Consider the following 20753-nt stretch of genomic DNA (forward strand, 5'->3'; position numbering starts at 1 on the left):
ATCGACCTTTGTATTTTTTTCTGTGATGGAATAAGTGGTTGTTTTTCATTACCAGACACTAAATGATGTTATGGCTTTAATCTAGTCTCTTCTGTCATTGTATTACTCTGTGGGCATCTAGCACACATCTGTATACATTTTCATACCAGTTGTTTTAAAAGCAGCAGTTGTTTTAAAAGCAGCAATTGCCACCTGCACTCTTGGATAAACAGTAATTTCCCACAGGTGTTTTTAGTAATACCTTGATGCAGAGCCACAGACCAAACCTGCAGAAATCACAAAGCACTTCGTTGCTGCACGATGTCCCTATTTATGTTGAACCCAAAGAGTGCTCCCTGCCCCAGATGCACCCACGTGGGGGGAAACAAAACAAAACGGCACGCGCCATCAGCGGCAGCTGGACGTCCTTCCCAAGGGAATTTCGGTGGCCTTGCACCAACTCTGGGTCTGACCTAGATTCAGAGCCACCCGGCTCAGTACGACGGATATTTATAGCACCTGGAAATAATTGGCCTTCCAGTTCCAGCAGCGGGGTTCGGTCTACTTTCCAAGCAATGAGAGAGATCAGGATCTAGCTGACCAGGATAGGGTAACAAAAGGAAATTTCCATCTAATGTGGATGACCTACATTGCAGGCTTCATCCAATATATATTGGGTTTGCTCCCACAAAGGACTTCTGCTGGACGAAGAGGGGCATTGTTGGCCAACTCCCCCTTGGGGGGCCAGACCTATGACTCCCCCCACCATGATGTTCCTTGGGGGATCCCCCAGCTCCCCGGCACACCATTTCACAGGGTATTCGGGATTGTGGCATGAAGGGGGAGCAAGGAATTCACGCTCTGCTGATGGAATTCATCAAAAGTAAATTCCCCGTGGCCCCCAGCCATTCACTTTCAATCTCATTGCTCAGGGGGAAAGCTGGACCCATTTCCAAAGTGTCAGGAAATCAAAGCTCCACCCACATTTGAGATTTCCACCAGGCACCATATTGAAATTGCATAGCCAAAAAACGAACGTAGAAGTTCATCACAATCAGAAGCAACATGATTAGGCCTTCTAGGAGACATCTCTTCTCAGGCTCGTCTCATTTCTTTCCATGCAGAAATCACGCCGTGATCAGCGTAAGGCCAAAGCCTGGTTCAGGTTACGAGCCTTCTGCATGAAATTCCTCTTAAAGGGCATCATGAAGTCCTCAAAGTCCACCTCGTAAGTAAAACGCTGCCGACGCAGCTCCCTCTTCCTGAGAAGGTCTTTGGTCGATGCTTCTGGACTCCATGTCTGGGGGAAGGGGAGAGAATCGATCCAGAGATTACACTGTGACAGGATTTATTTCATTGACCACTCTTAAATAATAAAGAAAATATATGTAACTTCACTTTTTCACCCTGACATTCTTGTCACACTAGGTAAATCAAGGTATCAACATAAGAACATAAGAGAAGCCAGTGTTGGATCAGGCCAGTGGCCCATCCAGTCCAACACTCTGTGTCTCACAGTGGCCAGAAATACCAGGTGCCATCAGGAGGTCCAGCAGTGGGGCCAGGACACTAGGAGCCCTCCCACTGTTGACCCCCCCAAGCACCAAGAATACAGAGCATCCCTTGCCCCCAAACTGAGAGTTCCTATCTATACCTTGTGGCTAATAGCCACTGATGGACCTCTGCTCCATATGTTTATCCAGTTCCCTCCTGAAGCCGTCTGTGCTCGAGACCCAGAATGCAGTGCTCTCCGGGGATTGATCCTGATACCTTCTGCACGCCAAGCAGATGCTCTGCCACTGAGCCACGGCCCCTCCCACAAGGGGCTGAAATGCTGAGTCGCCCACAAAAGCAAGGGACATGGCATTTCAGTGCAAATTAAAGAGAGGGGTCCCCTCCCCCGGAGCACTTACTCTCTTCGGTGTGAAAGTGATATTGACTTTCCTGGTAGCTCCTCGAGTTATCAATGAGTTCAGGTGGACGACGTTGTCCCTGAGGGTTTCCTTCTTCTCTTCAAAGAGAGATTTCTCCACGACAGGCTCTGGCTGTGGTGGGGCCTGAAAGAGACGTATCACCGTGTCACGACGTGACACGCAGGATGAACATGCCTGCATTTATCGGTTGCACGTGTTGATCAGAAATGCATCACCAAACAGAACGGAACGCGACCTTGTGACAAAAATATTTGAGGCAGCAGAAATTGACATATTGTCGAACTATTTAGAAGAGGAGGAGGAGGAGGAGATTGGATTTCTACCCCGCCCTTCACTACCCAAAGGTGTCTCAGAGCAGCTGACAAACTCCTTTCCCTTCCCCTCCCCACAACAGACACCCTGTGACCAGTGTTCCGTCTAAGCTGAGTTAGTGTGAGCTAGTTCACAGTTTTTTTAACTCACAGTATTTTAGCCCCCGGCTCACAGATTTTTGTCTTTGCTCAAGAAGGAGGGCTCCAAAGCAAACTAATTCATGCAGCAGCCAAATCGCTGGCTCACAACTTTAATGCCAGTAGCTCATAAAGTAGAATTTTTGCTCACAGGACTCCACAGCTTAGAGGGAGCATTGGCTGTGAGGGAGGTGGGGCTGAGAGAGCTCTCTTGAGATCTGCCCTTGAGAGAACAGCTCTGAGAGGACTTGTGACTGATCCAAGGTCACTCCAGCAGCTGCAAGTGGAGGAGTGGGGAATCAAACCCGGTTGTCCCAGATTAGAGTCTGCGTTCTTAACCACTGCGCCAAAATGGCTCTCTGCACCGTTTATGCCCGTTCCTCAACTGCCAATGGCCCCCAGCAGTCAAGCCGGTCTTCCCCCAAACATTCCGAATTTGGCAAAAGCGATGATCCATCCCAGACAAGTAGATTTGCACAGACATGACTGATTCCTTATTTTGTGCTGACTCAGGAATGGTTTTCTCATGCTAAACACAGAAGAACTGCCTTTTCCCTCGCCCGGCTTCAATGTGGAACTGCCAGGGCTCGGACTTGAGAGCAGGGGCTCTCCCACCCACAGAGCTCCAGCCCCTCTCCAAAAGCAGGCCCTAAAACTGGCTCTCCACGTATGGAGTCTAGGGAAGAGGAGGGCTCCCAGGGGAAGTGCCCTGCCTGCCAACCAGCCCTTTGCCTCCCTGCGCAGGCCGACTGGCATTGTTCCCTCTAAGCTGAGTTAGTGTGAGCTAGCTCAGAGTTTTTTAGCCTCCGGCTCACACATTTTTGTCTTAGCCCGGGAAGGACGGGGCTCCAGAGCAAACTAATTTATGCAGGAGCCAAATCGCTCGCTCACAACTTTGATGCCAGGAGCTCACAAAGTAGAATTTTTGCTCACAGGACTCCACAGCTTAGAGGGAGCATTGCCGACCGGTAGTCATTCTTCAGCGCAGAGTTTCAGCCAGTCTCGGGAATTAACAATCATATGGGTCTGTGTATAGAACAGCCAGGAGATCCTAAGATTGTCTGGCAGCCAAAAGTTCTAGCTCTTTCGGCATTTTGCACGACTAGGTGGCAAGCCAGGCTTGTTTTCTAAGGCAAGAGATGTTTCAGGGGTCCCTACGCCTTGGAGGCCGCCCTTCCAGACACGAGCCAGGGCCAGCCCTGCTGAGCTTCCGAGACCTGGCGAGAGAGGGTCGGTGGAGGGTTCGGTTCATGGGCTCCCGGAGGTGCTGGCCTGGCCAACTGGGTGCTCCTTACCTCCTCCTTCCCTGGCTCCTTCGCAGCAGAGTCGGGGGGCTTGGGCTTGGGTGGCGGGGCAGGTGCTTTAGGCTTGGCACCTTTCTTCCCTTTCTGCTTATCCATCTTGTTCTCGGGCGGGTGGGGCAAGCGGTCCATCGTATCTTGCACAAAGTGGACTAAACGGTTGTCAGCGTAGGCCCGGGCGATCTCCAGCGTGTTCTGACCTGGTGGCAAGAAGGCAGGTGGGGTTACGTGCCGGGAAGCCAGGAGCTCCTACCGGGACACTCTCTGCTAAAGTGTGCCTTTTGCTCCCCCCTCAAAGGGTGATGATAAGTGTCGTCCCCCCCCCTTCTCTGGATCTTGTTTTTCCTTGAAGATGTGTGCAAGCTTCCGGTTAAGAACATAATGGCCCATCTAGTCCAACACTGTGTCACACAGTGGCCAAAAATACCAGGTGCCATCAGGAGGTCCAGCAGTGGGGCCAGGTCACTAGAAGCCCCCTTCCACTGTTCCCACTCCCCCCCCCAAGCACCAAGAATACCGTGCATCCCTTGCCCCAGACCAAGAGTTCCTATCTCTGCCTCGTGGCTAATAGCCACTGATGGACCTCTGCTCCATATGGTTATCCAATTCCCTCTTGAAGCTGTCCATGCTTGTAGCCGCCACCACCACTTCCTGTGGCAGTGAATTCCACGTGTTAATCACTCTTTGGGTGAAGAAGTACTTCCTTTTATCTGTTCGGAGGCTGGGCTAGTTGGTGTAATCCAGCAGGGCTCTTCTGAGGTCCTTATCAGGGGGAAGGCCTCGGCCTCTGTGCCCTGTTGTTGGCCCTCCAGAGGAACTGGTTGGCCCCTGTGTGAGATGGGATGCTGGACTAGATGGACCATTGGGCAGATCCAGCAGGGCTTTTTTGATGTTCCTAAGATAAGTGCCCATAGATATGTGGGGGCAATGTGGCAGAGGAGGGCTGTGTTAGCTCCGCTCACGGTTAGCACTGCCGCGACACTCACCTCGTCTGTTTGCCAGCTGAACTTTAGCACCGCTGTTGATTAAGTACTGCACCGTGTCCAGACGGGAGCTCTCGATGCCTCTCATGAGCGGGGTGCCGCTGTTGATTGTGAGGGCATCTATATTTGCTCCAGATTTAACGAGGAGTTCAGCGATATCCTGCTGACCGGCGTGGCATGCGTGGTGGAGAGGGGTCCACATGAAATTGTCCGTTGCATTCACACTGGCCCTACAGAGAAGGAAGAAGAAGAGAAGAGATTGGATTTATACCCCGCCCGTCACAACCCAAAGGAGTCTCAGAGCGGCTTACAAACTCCTTTCCCTTCCCCTCCCCACAACAGACAGATACCCTGTGAGGTAGGTGGGGCTGAGAGAACTCTTGACAGAAACTGCTCTTTTTCCAAGAACAGCTCTTATCAGAACTACGGTTTGCCCAAGGTCATCCAGCCAGGTGCAAGTGGAGGAATGGGGAATCAAACCCAGTTCTCCCAGATAAGAGTTTGAGCACTTAACCACCACACCAAACTGGCTCTTCATCTGGAATTCATTTGTGAATGGGAAATGTGCTGTTGGGACACTTGCGTGGAATTCCTTCACTGGCTCTGAGACAGGCATGGCTTCCAGTCAGTGCTGGTCAGCTGGGCCAAATGATCCAGTAGGCACAGGGCTTAGAGCCCACAATACTCTAGGGGCCCACAAAAATGCTTTGATTTCTATTAAAATCAGAAGGGGGGAACTGGAACTTTTAGGTTCGAAGGAAAACGTTTTAATTTTCTATTCTCACATCAGAAAAGGATAAAACTTTAGGCCCCACAGAAACCTGTTAAATGTTGCCTACGACAGGGGGGGGAAATGTTGAAGTATTAAAAGTTATCTCATAATTTTTAATATTGGCGTTGTCAGAGGTCATTTCCTGCAGGAGCTCAAAGGAGCAGAGCTCAGGCAGTAAAGAGCCCAGGGGGCGGGCACATGCAACAAGCCCCACCCCCTGCTCCCAGCAGCCCTCAGTCAAAGCAAGAAGCAGCCAGGTAAAAAGAGCAAGAAGCAGCCAGGTAAGTTGCAGAGCCCCCCCCCCAGCCCAAAACAGTCCAGTGGCACCTTTAAGACCAAGTTTTATTCAGGCACAAGTTCTCCCTCCTCTGCGAGGACAGATCTGCATGTCCCCCCCCCCCAAATAGCTAGCAATCCTAAACAATACAGTGGAGCCTGAGCGGTGGGTGTTGCCTTCTGACACACTTCCAGTGATGTCAGGGGGTGTGGCCTATGCAAATGAGTTATGCTAATGAGTTATGCTAATGAGCTCCTTCACCTCTTTTTCTACAAAGTGACCCCTGGGTCAGAGGGGCCCACAAAGACAACAGCCGTGTGAAGGGCTCACAAAAGCCCTAATGTGGCTCTGCCAGTCACTCACAGGGAGCCACGGTTCTATTTCAGGTCAACCAAGGATGCGGTCACACACACAAAATAATCCGCTCTCAGTCCACTTTCAATGCACTTTCCAACTGGATTTGGCCTGTTCACACAGTGAAAATCCAGTTGGAAAGTGCACTGAAAGCGGATTGAAAATGGATTGTTTCTCGTGTGTGACCACAGCCCAGAAAGAGCCGCGTTTACTTCCACCCCAGGCATGAGGCCTGCTGCCCCCCAGCGAGGCTCACTGTTCACCTGGTCCACTTGCAGTGGCTGTTTCACCCAACTACCTGCCCAGTGCCGTTTCCCCCTCCCTGTTTTCTCCTGCCGCTCTGTTGTGTAGTGGGTTCGACGCACCGAATGATCAGGAAACAAAGTGATACTCAGCACATGTTTACCAGTACACAACGTAACACAGAAATACCGGCCGGTCGGCCAACTATAGGCATTCCCCTTGGCCCACCCCCAGGTCCCATTGGAGGGTTTAAACTTCCCGCCAAAGTTCCCATTGGTGACCACTAGAGGTTTCAGGATCCCAGTCCCTGTTGTCTCTGCTAACCAAGCTCAGGTATGAGTCGCTGGCGCCTGGTGGCAGTCAACGGACATAACACCCTGATTCAAGCAGAAACCAGGGGCCAGGAATGAGTGACGAGAGCCCGCCCCCTGGAGGGAGGGAAGCCTCATCCCTGTTGGTGCCCAAGGTGAATTCTGCCAGTCCACCCAAAATCACCAAGAAAAGCCGGTTCTTATGTATTTAAAAAATGGCAGTACTGCAATTTGGTCTACGACTCCTACAGCAGCAGAAAAGAGCAAGAGTCCAGTGGCACCTTGAAGACTAACACAATTTGTGGCAGGGGAGGAGCTTTCGTGAGTCCCTGCTCGCTTCTTCAGACACAGTTAGAATGTCAACCCATCTGGCCTCATACCTTGGATGTGAAATCGCTCTACTCTCCAAGATACAAGGACAGATGGACTCCCATTCTAGCTGTATCTGAAGAAGTGAGCCGGGACTCAGGAAAGCTCCTCCCCTGCCACAGATTGTGGCCACGGTCACACGAGCAGGAACAGCCGCGGGAGAAGTGCGGCTTTTTAGAGCCACAACAAACAGAAGCGCAGCAGCGGGATCAGACAGGTCCCCCGAGGCTCTGCACTTCTGCCGGCAGCCGCAATCCCATGCTGCAGGGGAAGCGACTCTAAGAAGGGTAAGGAGGGCCAGCCGCAGCAGTTGTGCGTATGCACAGTTTGCCATTACCACACATACCATGGGATAACCGCGCATCGGCAATCCCACGGCCGCTGTTGCTGAGCATCATCCAGTTGGTAGTGCCCTTTCACTAGTCTCTTTTAGATCCGCATCTTCGGCAGGAAGGGACGGGTTGGGGGCGGGGGCGCAACGCTTGCCAGATGTTGGCATCTGATCACGCTGGTTTAATCCACCCTCAACCCATCTGTTTCGCGGGGCAAATCCTCCTGTGTGACCGGGGCCTGTGTTAGTCTTTCAGGTGCTCCTGGGACTCCTGCTCTTTTCTCCTGCTGCAGACAGACTAACACGGCCACCCCATCTTGATCTATCTGAAGAAGTGAGCAGGGACTCACGAGAGCTCCTCCCCTGCCACAAATTGTTTTCGTCTTTCAGGTGCTCCCGGACTCTGGCTCTTTTCTCCTGCTACAGGCTTACACAGTGACCCATCTTGATCTAACTCCTACAGCAACACCATGAAAAATGTTTAAAACAGGAACATCGTACTGTCAGTCAAACCACCGCTTGCCATTCGGAAGCCACTGGATTTTCTCCCGTGGCTCTGAGACGGGAAGCCATCCCCGTCAGGCGGAGGAGGGCGGAGGCTCATGCAGCGGAGTTCACATGCCTTCCCACCAGGGATGCACTTCAAAACCTCCATAAAAATGATAAAGACTACCCAGCAGACCCAACACACACACACATGCAATAGAGGCAGCTGCTGCTGTCCCACCTGGCGAACCAGTGTAGCGGAGTGGTGGGACTAATGAAGTCCGGGAAACTGGCATACAGAGCCCTAGAGGACAGGGCAAGACACCGCAACTTGCACAAAGTCCCCCAGTGAGCTTCACATCTCTGAGCCAGTGTGGTACAGTAGCTCAGATGCTGGATTAGGACCTGGGAACTCTGGGTTCAAGTCTCTGTTGAGCCATAAACTTTGGGCACTTTCACACATGCTGAGTAATGTACTTTCTGTCTACTTTAAGTGCACTTTGCCAATGGATTTTATTGTAAAGGTAAAGGTAAAGGCTCCCTTGCTCGAAAGCCAGTCGAATCCGACTCGAGGGATGTGGTGCTCATCTCCGTTTCAAAGCCAAAGAGCCAGCATTGTCCGAAGACATCGCTGTGGTCATGTGGCCGGCATGAGTAAACACCAAGACACACGGAACGCTGTTACCTTCCCACCGAAGTGGTACCTATTTATCTACTTGCAATTTCTTGCTTTCGAACTGCTAGGTTGGCAGGAGCTGGAACTACAGACGGGAGCTCACTCCATCATGCGACAACTCGGGTCTCGAACTGCTGAACTACTGACCTTCCACAGCCTGCAGTTCAGCATCTTAACCACATGAGCCACCGCAGCTCCGGATTTTACTGTGTGAAACAGCAAAATCCACTTGCAGATGATCACTAAAGTGCATTGGAAGGGGACAGAAAGCATGTTATTCAGTGTGTGTGAATTTGCCATTACCACTATGGTCCACTGTCTGTCTCTCTCTCTCCCTCTCTCCCTCCCTCCCTCCCTCCCTCCCTGACCTGTCTCACAGGATTGGTGCAAGAATACAGCGGAAGATGGGCGAGAGCCGTAAAAGCTGCCCCAAGGTGTTTGCAGGAAAAGCAGCATAAACAGGTGACAGACAGACACTGTGGCCCCCCCAGCTAAACCTGCCAGGCCTTGTACTAAATATGCAGCCGCTTCTCCTCAACGCAAGGGGATGTCTCTTGGCCAGGGGGAAATGCCTCGCACGATGCCGATCCCCCCAACCAGAATGCCGACTTACCCTTTCTCTAAAAGGAACTGCACGGCTTCCATATTGCCGCTCGCACAGGCGGCCATCAACGGTGTCTTGTAGAAATGGTCCCTCACGTCCACCGGGACCCCCGACTCAAACGCTTTCTTCAGGGACGAGAGGTCTCCAGCCTTAGTGAGGTAGTTGATGTTGGAGAAGTTTTTCATCGGGTCATCAACGTACCACCAGGAATCGTCCTGTATGGGATGCTCGGGCGGGTGGTCGCGGTTGAAGCGGCTGCAGTCGGTGATGTTCTGGTAAGTCTGGACCATGTAGTCGGGGGGCCCGCCATCGGGGCGCCGCGGCCGAGACGCCTCTGGGATGACACAGATGGGCAAGGGGATGGCAAACTTGGCCTTCTTGCCCTTCGCCTTCTTCCCCTTCTTCTTCTTGGGGCCGTAAGACGAGAGGAGGAACGCTTTCTGCAAGTACCGGTTGCCCCTCAGAAACTCCTCGATGTTCACTCCCCCGGCACGGGTCTTCTCGTGAGCGTGAGCCACAGTGGGGAGCTGCTCCGTATCCACAAAGGGACACCTCTCCTCGATGATGGCAAGGAAGTCTTCCTTGGAGACGGTGCCGTCGCCTCGGTCCACCACCTCAAAGGCCTCCCGGAGGCTTGCTTGGTGCTCCACAGACCAGTCATGTAGCCGGACAGCCCAGGGCGGGTTGGGGTTCTTCACCCCGGGTTTCGGCTTGGAATATTTGGCAAAACGGCGCTCGATTTTACGGATCTCCTTGGATGCTGCTTTACATCCAGCGTCTTTTGCGACGGCTCTGGGTGTCTTCTTCTCCAGATTCCTCCACGTTGGATCACAGCCTAAATTGTTTGGTAAAATACATTTCACCAAAAAAACAAGAGAGATCTTTAACAAAAAAACATGTTCATATATGGAATTCTGCAATAAAAGTGGATAAGAACGCAAGAACATAAGAGAAGCCAATGTTGGATCAGGCCAATGGCCCATCCAGTCCAACACTTTGTGTCATTCAGTGGCCAAAAATACCAGGTGCCCTCAGGAGGTCCAGCAGTGGGGCCAGGACACTAGGAGCCTTCCCGCTGTTGCCCCCCCCCCAGGCACCAAGAATACAGAGCATCCCTTGCCCCAGACCGAGAGTTCCTATCTGTACCTTGCGGCTAATAGCCACTGATGGACCTATGCTCCATAGGTTTATCTAATTCCCACTTGAAGCCGTCCATGCTTGTAGCTGCCACCACCTCCTGTGGCAGTGAATTCCATGTGTTGATGACTCTTTTTAGGTGAAGAAGTACTTCCTTTTATCTGTTCTAACCCGACCGCTCAGCAATTTCATCGAGTGCCCACGAGTTCTTGTATTGTTTTATTTTATTACTCTTGGGCTTCTTAACAAAACAGCAGTTGGTGACACCTTGAAATGTTCATTCCAGAAATCACTTTCATGGACTAGAATCTATTTCAACAGATGCATGTGGTAGGCCCTCATTAGGGAGATGTTTATACAGGAGATTATGAAGGTTTTTAAATATAGAACAGGACAAGATCAAAAAATCCATGAAAAGCAGGAAGTAGAGGCTGAGACATAATTAGATAAAATCCAAGTGTAATCAGTCCTGATGCATAGAAAGCCAAAATACGGCTCACCTCAGGCCTGGCCATATATTTGCTGGAAGACACACAGTAACTACTCCAACGGTGTTAAATTGCCAAGGGAAGGGCACTCTGTGCCGTGCCACGTCCCACACTTGCCTCTTTGTAAGTCCCAACAAGGTGAGTGGCAACCCTGGTCTCCAGGTCAAATGTAAAGTGCTGGTTTTGACCTTTAAAGCCCTAAACAGTCTGGGACCAGCATACCTGAAGGACCACCTCTCCCTTCATGACCCCCCCCCCGAGCAGCAGCGGGTCATCTTGTGGCCTACTGGTGGTGCCAAGCCCTTGGGTTGCACATTTGGCATCCACCAGGGGAGAATCCACCATTCTTCGGTTGTAGCCCTAGTTTCCGGTGGAATCCCCTCTCAGATGAGACCCGGGCCCTGTGGGATCCCCCCCCCCAAGTTCTGCAGGGCCTGTCAGGATGAGCGTTTCTTCAGGTCTTTCTCAATTAAGTGTATTTGGGGGGCTTAATGTTGGCTTCACCACTATCCACTGTCAATTGTTTGCTTTTTATATTTGGTATTTACTACTGCTCTGACTATAAAGAGTATAGTTGAACCTCCTGATGGCACCTGGATTTTGGCCACTGTGGGAAAACACAGAGACCGATTTCACACAAGAGCTGCGCCGCCGTCGCGCCTCCCTTTGCCCCGCTTCTATGGGTCAATTTCCCACTCGAAGCCGCGCGGCCCCATTTTGACCCGCAGCTTTGCTTGATTTTCCCCGCAGTTTTGGGATTCTGGTTTTTTTTAAGGATCACGAAACTGCGGGGAAAATCGGGTGAAGATGCGGGTCAAAATGCAGCCGCAGTGCTTTGAGAGGGAAATTGACCCATGGAAGTGGGACAAAGGGAGGTGTGACCGCGGCGCAGCCCTTGTGTGAAATCGGTCTCAGAGTGTTGGGCTGGGTGACCCACTCGGCCTAATCCAGCATGGCCTCTCCGATAGTCTTAGAATCACAGTGTTGGCATGGGGGCCACAGAGGCCACCTAGTCCAACCTGCTGCTCAATGCAGAATCAGCCGAGAACATCCCTGACAAGGGTTTGTCCGGCTGCTGCTTCAAGACCGCCAGTTCTTTATTTAAGAGCATGTTCTTATGTTCTTAACTATATTCATTATCTTTGTTTTTATACCGCTTTGAACCACCCTGAGCCCCACTTCGTGGGGGAGGGGCGGTATATAAACTGAAATAATAAGTAAATGCAACCCAACAAACAGAAGAGCTGCCAGTCCCCAGGTTTCCTGGCAAACCTCTCCTGGCCCCTCAGCTTCCGGGAAGGAGAGTGGCACGGCTGTTTCTGCCTTTCGCTCTGTCTCCGGCCAGCACAGAAGCTTTTCAAAGAAGGGACGATAAAGGAGAAGCCACGACCGAATGGGAGAGCCCCTGCCCGTCCTGTAGGAAGTCCCCGGTTCGGTCCCTGGCATCTCCGGTAAGCAGGCTCAGGTAGTAGGTGGTGTGAAAGGCTGGACCGGAGACCCCGATGAGATGCCATCAGACAAAGCAGACAAGACTGAGCTTGAGAGACCAGCGAGTTCCACTCACGATCAGGCAGCCCCAAGTGCTCATTCTGTCAGGAAGGGAGCACAGCCCAGTGGCAGAGTATCTGCTTTATCGACAGAAGGTCCCAGTTTCGATCCCCGGCATCTCCAGTTAAAAGGATCAGGACGCAGGGGGTGGCAAACATTTGAAACCAGGGGAGAGTGGCTGCCAGTCCGAGTGGCCAATACTGACCTCGACGGAGGAAGGGCCTGACTCAGCTGAAGGCAGCACCACGTCTTCAAGAGTCATTAAACCAGAACAGAAGTTGCACAATCTATCGTAGAGGGACTATTGTACTACAGCAACCGTTCACAGTCGGCTTGCCTTGCCCATACAGAAAAAACCCCAGCAGTTATTGGTCTTCTAGCATGATAATATGCAATAGCCAACGGTGTATGGATGCAGCCAGTGAACTCCCTGCTACCTGTAGCAAGAGAAACTATTACTCGAGTCATCTTCAGCCTCTCCGATGGAAGTGGCTCTTCCACCAATGCAAGTGTTTCGTGTGTGAGGCACCTGAAGCTGGAGGAAAGCTCCAAGCTTCCTCTTGGGAGGGGGTGGTGGGCTCTCCTTCTTGGGAGGTTTCCAAGCAGAGGTTAGATGGCCATCTCACAGCAATGCCAATTCTGTGAATTTAAGTGGATCGTGAGAGGGAGGGCAGGACGGTTGCTTCAGTGCTTTCCGATGGAAGTGGCTCTTCCACCAATGCAAGTGTTTCGTGTGTGAGGCACCTGAAGCTGGAGGAAAGCTCCAAGCTTCCTCTTGGGAGGGGGTGGTGGGCTCTCCTTCTTGGGAGGTTTCCAAGCAGAGGCTAGATGGCCATCTGACAGCAATGCCGATTCTGTGAATTTAAGTGGATCATGAGAGGGAGGGCAGGACGGGTTGCTTCAGTGCTTAGTTTGGTGTCGTGGTTAAGAGCGTGGACTCTAATCTGGGAGAACTGGGTTTGATTCCCCACTCCTCCACATGCAGATGATGGTGTGACCTTGGGTCAGTCACAAGTTCCCTCAGAGCTGTCCTTGAAAGGGCAGTTCTCGAGAGAGCTCTCTCAGCCCCACCTACCTCGCAGGGTATCTGTTGTGGGGAAGGGATTGTAAACTGCTCTGAGACTCCTTCGGGGAGTGAAGGGCAGAGTATAAATCCAATCTCTTATCTCTTAGTTCTCATGGCCCTTTCTTACACACCCAGTGAAATGCTGATTGCCACTTTGGAGTCAGGAAGCAGTTTTTCTCCAGGCCAGTCTGGCTAGGGATCCTGGAGGTTTTTTTGTCATCTTCTAGGCACAGAATGGGGTCACTGGGGTTGTGGGGAGAAGGTATTTGTGAATTTCCTGCCTTGTGCAGGGGGTTGGACTAGATGACCTTGGAGGCACCTTCCTGCTCTGTGATTCTATAAGAGAGGTGACAGGGGGTCAACCTCCACCACCAGTCCAGAGCTTCTATGGGGAGCCAAGCAGTGGCTCCCTCACCCAAATTCAGGCTGTTGCAAGGGCAGAATCTACGCGCATGGCTATTGGGAGGCACTGGCTGACACTGGCTAGACTCTAGATGGAGGTCCCTTCCAGCTCTATGATTCTATAAGAGAGGTGACTGGGGGTCAACCTCCACCACCAGTCCAAAGCTTCTATGGGGAACCAAGCAGTGGCTCCCTCTCCCAAATTCTGCCAGGCTGTTGCAAGGGCAGAATCTACGTGCATGGCTATTGGGAGGCACTGGCTGAAACTGGCTAGTCCGAATCCATGCAGGAACCCAATAGAGAGGCACTGATGGGGAAACACCCACTGGCGCTTTGACTGAATTCCTCTCATATGTTCCTGCCTGGGAATTGGGATCACAGGGCGACTGCCCCATCCATCAAAGCAGCTCCCCTGGTCAGCACGTGAGAGACGGCCTCTTCGGTGGCAGCCCCTCACCTTCAGTCTTCAGGAGGCAGTTGAAGGCAGTTTCATCTTGGACTGCATTTGGTTAGGGCTAGTAGCAGCAGTGTTCCCTCTCAGCTGAGTCGGTGTGAGCCAGCTCACAGTTTTTTAGCCTCCGGCTCACACATTCTGGTCTTAGCTCAGGAAGGATGGGGCTCCAGAGCAAACTGATTTATGCAGTAGCCAAATCACCTGCTCACAACTATGTACTTTATTCTATGTAGGTTTGTAAGGAAAGAAGAGGACTAATAAATGTTTTACATCGATCAATCAGTCGATCGTCTTCTGTAATCTGCCTTAAGTCTCAGTGGCAAAGGTAGACTATTAACAATCAATAAAGAGATCATAGTTTCTAGTTCTGAAAGGGCATGCACAAAGACATGGATTGCCTCCTACTCAATCAGACCCTCAGTTCATCGAGGTCGGTATTGTCTACTCAGACTGGCAGCTGCTCTCCGAGGTCTTGGGACAAAGTTCTTTCACATCACCCCCTGCAATTGTTTCTTGTTCCCCAGGTCAGGAAACCCAAGACAGACAGACAGACAGACAGAAAAAGAGAGATTGCCGCATTCCATCTTCACCTCTTTGCCCGATAAATTTACAGCATTCCGCGAAGCCCCCCGCAGCCGCATAGTGAAGGGGGGTGTTTCCATTCATGGCGATGAGGCCCACATCTCCGTCGTAAGCAGAAATAATCTTCAGGATCTAAGGAAAGCCAAGTCAATTTCATCACATTTAAAAACCGATTATCTGCCCCTGCAGTCAAGTGGATCTTATTTTTCCTCAGGAGCAAAACTGTAGCTACTGGCTGGACCTTTAAACAATTTAACAGCTACCACTGCAGGAGAGGGAATATCTGACAGATAGGAAACTCTGAAACAGAAATGGCAGAACTTTTACTGCACTGAACATCTGGCCTTATCAGGAGTCCCCTACTGTATCCAACGTGGAAGGCTGGGGGAATGAACACGAAGTAAGGTGAAAGAGGTTGGGGCTTTTTAGCTTGGAGAAACGACAACTGAGGGGTGACATGACAAAGGTTCACAAAGTTATGCAGGGGACCGAAAAGGTAGAGAAAGAAGTACTTTTCTTCCTTTCTCACAATCAATGCTCCCTCTAAGCTGTGGAATCTTGTGAGCAAAAATTCTACTTTGTGAGCTATGGGCATTAAAGTTGTGAGCGGGCGATCTGGCTACTGCATAAATTAGTTTGCACTGGAGCCATCCTTCCTGAGCTAAAACAAAAATCTGTGAGCTGGAGGCTAAGAAACTGTGAGCTAGCTCACACTAACTCAGCTTAGGGGGAACACTGCTCACAATATAAGAACCTCTCTTAGATTTCCTTGATTACCACCATAATCTGGTTCCCTGCCAAAACCCTCATGTTGCAAGTCTTAAGAACATAAGAGAATCCATGTTGGATAAGAGAAGCCTTGTTGGACCATGTTGGAGTGGTCCATCTACTCCAGCATCCTGTCTCATACAGCAGCCAACAGGTTTCTCTGAAGGTCCAACAACTGGGCAGAGAGACTGAGGTCTTTATAAGAACATCAGAAGATCCCTGCTGGATCAGACCAGTGGTCCATGTAGTCAAGCATCCTGTCTCACACAGTGACGAGCAAGTTCCTCTGGACAGCCAACAACAGGGCATAGAGGCCGAGGCCTTCCCCTGATAAGAACACCTGATAAGAACACCAGAAGAGCCCTGCTGGATCAGACCACATGTCCACCGAGTCCAGCATCCTGTCTCACACAGTGACCAGCCAGTTCCTCTGGAAGGCCAACAACAGGGCAGAGAGGCCGAGGCCTTCCTCTGATGTTGCCTCCTCGCTCTGGGCCTCAGAGGATCAGTGCCTCTGAGTGTGGAGGTTCCCCTCAGTCACCACTGCTAGGAACAATGGAGAGACTTATCCTCCATGAATCCATCTAGTCCCCCCTTTAAAGCTGCAAATTCCACATTTCCATCACTCTCTGTGTAAAGTAGTATTTCCTTTTGTCCCTCCTGAACCTACTGCCCACCAGCTTCACTGGATGCCCTCGAGTTCTAGTTTTTGGGGAGAGGGAGAAAAAGTTATCTGTGTCAGCTCTCTCCACCCCATGCATAATTTTATAATTATACCTGGTGGAATGAGCTCCCAGAGGAGATCTGGGCCCTGTGGGACCTTGTGCAGTTCCGCAGGGCCTGTAAGACGGAGCTCTTCCACCAGGCTTTTGAGTAGCAGCCACCGCCGCCACTATCCCACCATCGTGGTAGTCCTCCATCATCAGCCCCTATCATGGGATGCAAGCATCGCCTGGCAGAAGCGCATAGAACAGCGCTGTGGGTGACTGCGCTATTGAGACAGCTGGCTGCCGAATTGGGTTTATTGTATCCCATCTTGGGTGACTTACATAGGAAGACCCAGCTGAGCTCTGAGCGGGAGCAGGAGACAGAGCTGCTAGAGGGGTGATTGTTTTTTTATTTGCTTTCAGCTGAGGGGATTCAGCTGAGGATATTTTGTGGGAGGACTGTGTTTGGGAGTGTGTGAAAGCGATTAGAGTTGTTGCAGAGTCCTGGCTGCTTGAGAGATTCTAAGTCCGTTTGTATTTCCACTTGCGCACACAGGATCCGAGCCGCGGGATGCACTTTCGTCCTAATTCAGTTCCGCGTCTTTAATCAGCATTAGAAATGGCTTTTTTAAAAAACCCTTCCCATGGCTTGATGCACCCATGTGACAGATTGTGCTTTGTGGCACATCAGCCGTTCTTCTTTGAGTGGCAGCACAGTTCTGCGGATGGGTTTAAAGAAGCCGCAACTGGTACGGCCAGTGGATCCCTTAAGCCTTCTGTCCAGGCTGGTTCCTCTGGTCCAGAGGCCCGATCAGAACCCAACAGGGTGGAGCTCGAGCTTGACCAAGACCAGAGTGGCCTTGGGGGTTGGCCAGCCACTGCTTACATCTGCTCTTGGTTCTCCTGGAGAACGGAGAGTACGAGCAGGGGTGTTGTTCAGTCGCACAGTTGAGTCCGACTCTTCACGGCCCCATGGACCACATCACGCCAGGCCCTCCTGTCCTCCGTCGTCCTCCAGAGTTTGCCTAACTTCATGAAGCACAGGAGGTGCACACTCACAAAACTCTCCAGGGCACGGGAGAAGGGAGACACAGCACAGGAGAGGCATCCTCAGGCATCAAGGGAAGGGGCCGTGTGGCTCAGTGGGAGAGCCTCTGCTTGGCATGCAGGAGGTCCCAGGTTCAATCCCCGGCATCTCCGGTTAAAAGTAGCAGGTAGTAGGTGATGAGGAAGACCTCGGCCTGAGACCCTGGAGAGCTGTAATGAGGGGCCGTGGCTCAGTGGGAGAGCCTCTGCTTGGCATGCAGGAGGTCCCAGGTTCAATCCCCGGCATCTCCAGTTAAAAGGACCAGGCAGGAGGTGATGAGAAAGACCTCCGCCTGAGACCCTGGAGAGCCGCTGCCAGTCTGAGTGGACAATGCTGAATGTTGATGGACCAAGGGGGGGTCTGATTCAGTCTAAGGCAGCTTCATGTGTCCATATATTTGTTGAAAGACTCATCCTCAAAAATATGTGATATGACCAGCAGTATAAATCTTCTCTACATTAGGAAGCCGTAGAAAATGCTTTTCCATTTTGAAAAATGGGAAGGGGGATGGAAACATGTCCCATCCTTCCTTTCCTATCAAACCTAAACCCATTTTGTCACTTGAACAACATAAAACACATCATTTATAACTCGGTCAGCAGACAGAACTTTATCCACCGGCGTATTTATGGGAAAGTACTAATTGCTTGTTCTCTACCAGCAAAATTGCAGATATACTCAAGACGAAAGAGAGAGGGAGAGAGCTGCAAACCGCTGTACCCTCTGCAATCTTCAGGACGTCTCATTCACGGCAAGCGGAAAAGACAAATCCATTTCCCCCAAGGCTTCCCGGTTTATCCAGTGGAAAAACAGAAAAGAAGTCCTCGGGTGTTTTCATGCTATACACTCTGTGTGGGCAAAAGCTTCTCTTAAAAACATTTTACTCATTCCAAAGGGGAGGGAGGAATCGTAGACTTTTTAAAAATGCCCTTTGACATTTCTATTGGAAAAACTGGGGGGGGGGGAGTCATTACGTTCTTATGCAACGCATTTTGAGAGAATAAAGACCTGTCATAAAAAGCATTTCATTCATGTCAACCAAAAATATATTTTATAATATTTTTTACAGTGCTCCCCTCCAAAATTTCCATTTGAACAACTGGAAATGAGGCCCCGGGGTGGAGGAATCCTCCACCTTCTGAATTGTTTCCACCACCAGCACCTGCCTTTTGACATTTGGGCTCTTTTTGTAGCAGGAACTCCTTTGCATATTAGGCCACACACCCTAATGTAGCCAATCCTCCAAGAGCTTACAGAGCTCTTCTTACAGGAGCTACTGTAAGCTCTTGGAAGATTGGCTACATTAGGGGTGTGTCACTTAATATGCAAATGAGTACCTGCTATAACCAGGGGTCACTTCCTGCTGGAGTGCACAGGGGCAGAGCTCTGGCAGTAAGGAGCCCAGGGGGCAGGCACATGCAACAAGCCCCACCACGCCCTACTCCCAGCAGTCCTCAGTTGGGCCACAAGGAGCAAGAAGCAGCCAGGTAAGTTGCAGAGCCCCCCCCCCCCGACCCACCTTCAGGTACAAGCTCTCCCTCCTCTGCGAGGGCAGATCTGCACGTTCCCCCCCCCCAATAGCTGTCCAAAACAGTCCAGTGGAGCTTGAGTGGTGGGCTTGCCTTCCGACGGTGACGTCAGGGGTGTGTGGCATATGCAAATAAGTTATGCTAATGAGTTATGCTAATGAGCTCCTGCACCTCTTTTTCTACGAAAGGACCCCTGGGTATGACTAAGGGGCACAAGCGTTTCTGGGATCCCTTTCATAGTGGAAAAGAAACCACTCCCGAATGGTGCTTATAAACAAGAAACGAACTGACACCCCACTCCACCCCGCAACGAGGAACTGGGTACCTTTTCTTCTGGGTACCTTTGCACCACCAACCAAGAATACCTCAAAAAAACCTCCTTTGGCCGCAAAATGTGCAGCGTGGTGTCTTTCGTTGTCAAAAATATTAACATCGCCGCCTCTTTCCAGGATGCCCCGGACGATTTCCAGAACGCCTTCCCTCGCCGCTTCCATTAGGGCCGTGCGGCCTGTCGCCTGGAAATGAGAGAAACCCCATCATGTACACACCGAAAGGGCATCGCAAGCAAACAGATGTTCCAGTTCTCTGGCTGAGAATTTATTCAGACGAGCTGAGGGAAAAATGGCTTTTTATCATATTTTTTGATCACAGCCTTTTGCCAAGGAGCTCCTTGTGGTGTTCACGATTCACCCTTCATTTTCCCTTTCCAAAAGCCAGTGATGTAGCAGGGTGGGAGCTTTCGTGAGACACTGCTCCCTTCTTCAGGAGTCCAGTTCTTCAGAAGTTCTTCTTCAGTTCTGAAGAAATGAGCAGTGACTCAAAAAAGCTCCTCCCCTGCCACAAGCACTGTTAGCCGTTCAGGTGCTGCTACAGACAGACTAACATGGCTACCAGTGTTCCCTCTAAGTTGAGTTAGTGTGAGCCAGCTCACAGTTTGTTAACCTCCAGCTCAGACATTTTTGTCTCCGCTCAGGAAGGATGGCCCCAGAGCAAACTGATTTATGCAGCAGCCAAATCGCTCGCTCTTTAATGCCAGTAGCTCACAAAGTAGAATTTTTGCCAACAGGATTCCACAGCTTAGAGGGAGCATTGATGGCTACCCATCTTGATCCATCTCCTGTGAGGGAGGTTAGACTCAGGGAGAGCAGTTGGTTCCAGGGTCACCAGAAAGCTTTATGACAGATTGGAGAGTACAACCAAAGTCTTCCAGAGTCTAGTCACAGAGTCGAACCCAGGGCTCCCCAGCCTTTTCAAGCCCATGGGAATCTTTTGAATTGTGATACGGGGTGGTGGGTGCAGCCACAAAATGGCCGCTGCAGGAGGCACACACACAACCAGAGGAAGTCCAGGGGAAATAGACTGGAAAGATGAACGAGACAGAGAAGAAGAAGAGAAGAGATTGGAATTATACCCCGTCCTTCACTACCCAAAGGAGTCTCAGAGCAGCTGACAATCTCCTTTCCCTTCCCCTCCCCACAACAGACACCCTGTGAGGTAGGTGGGGCTGAGAGAGCTCTTGACAGAAACTGCTCCTGAGAGAACAGCTTTGAAAGAACTTGTGACTGACCCAAGGTCACACCAGCAGCTGCATGTGGAGGAATGGGGAATCAATCCGGGTTCTCCCAGATTAAGAGTCCACAAACTTAACCACAACACCAAACTGGCTCTTAAGGTAGGTTAGGTTGAGAGTGACTGGCTGTGATGGACGGGCAAAAGTTCTGCCTCTTTCTAAAGAACACCAATCCCCTTTAGAAGCCGAAGGGATTGGATTTATGCCCCATGGCCCTTCACGACCCAAAGGAGTCTCAGAGCAGCTTACAATCTCCTTTCCCTCCCCCTCCCCACAACAGACACCCTGTGAGGCAGGCGGGGCTGAGAGAGCTCTTGACAGAAACTGCTCTTTTTCAAGGACTTTG

General features: G+C 51.1%; 1 protein-coding gene across 1 annotated transcript; it reads right to left on the bottom strand.

The window, feature by feature from the left end:
* Positions 1–1117: 1117 nt before the first annotated feature.
* ANKEF1 (ankyrin repeat and EF-hand domain containing 1) lies at positions 1118–19346 on the bottom strand. The gene is made up of 7 exons (XM_015427419.1): positions 19203–19346; positions 14755–14878; positions 9079–9904; positions 4650–4876; positions 3640–3863; positions 1893–2024; positions 1118–1279 (listed from the first exon to the last, which is right to left on the bottom strand). The coding sequence occupies exons 1-7, from the start codon at positions 19329–19331 to the stop codon at positions 1118–1120; spliced, it is 1824 nt and encodes a 607-aa protein (XP_015282905.1). The 5' UTR covers positions 19332–19346.
* Positions 19347–20753: the final 1407 nt, after the last annotated feature.

The sequence above is a fragment of the Gekko japonicus genome, unplaced genomic scaffold (genome assembly GCF_001447785.1).
Source record: "Gekko japonicus isolate JY-2015 unplaced genomic scaffold, Gekko_japonicus_V1.1 scaffold2403, whole genome shotgun sequence".
In the NCBI taxonomy this organism is placed as follows: Eukaryota; Metazoa; Chordata; class Lepidosauria; order Squamata; family Gekkonidae; genus Gekko; species Gekko japonicus.

Bases quoted from the DNA above. Each gene is read 5' to 3' on its own strand.
- ANKEF1 (XM_015427419.1), bottom strand. From the start codon at position 19,331: ATGGAAGCGGCGAGGGAAGGCGTTCTGGAAATCGTCCGGGGCATCCTG. The intron at 4,877-9,078 runs GTAAGTCGGCAT...CCTTCTCTGTAG, and splicing joins CAGTTCCTTTTAGAGAAAGG to GGCCAGTGTGAATGCAACGG. The intron at 2,025-3,639 runs GCCAGGCCAGCA...GCCCCACCACAG, and splicing joins AGGTAAGGAGCACCCAGTTG to CCAGAGCCTGTCGTGGAGAA.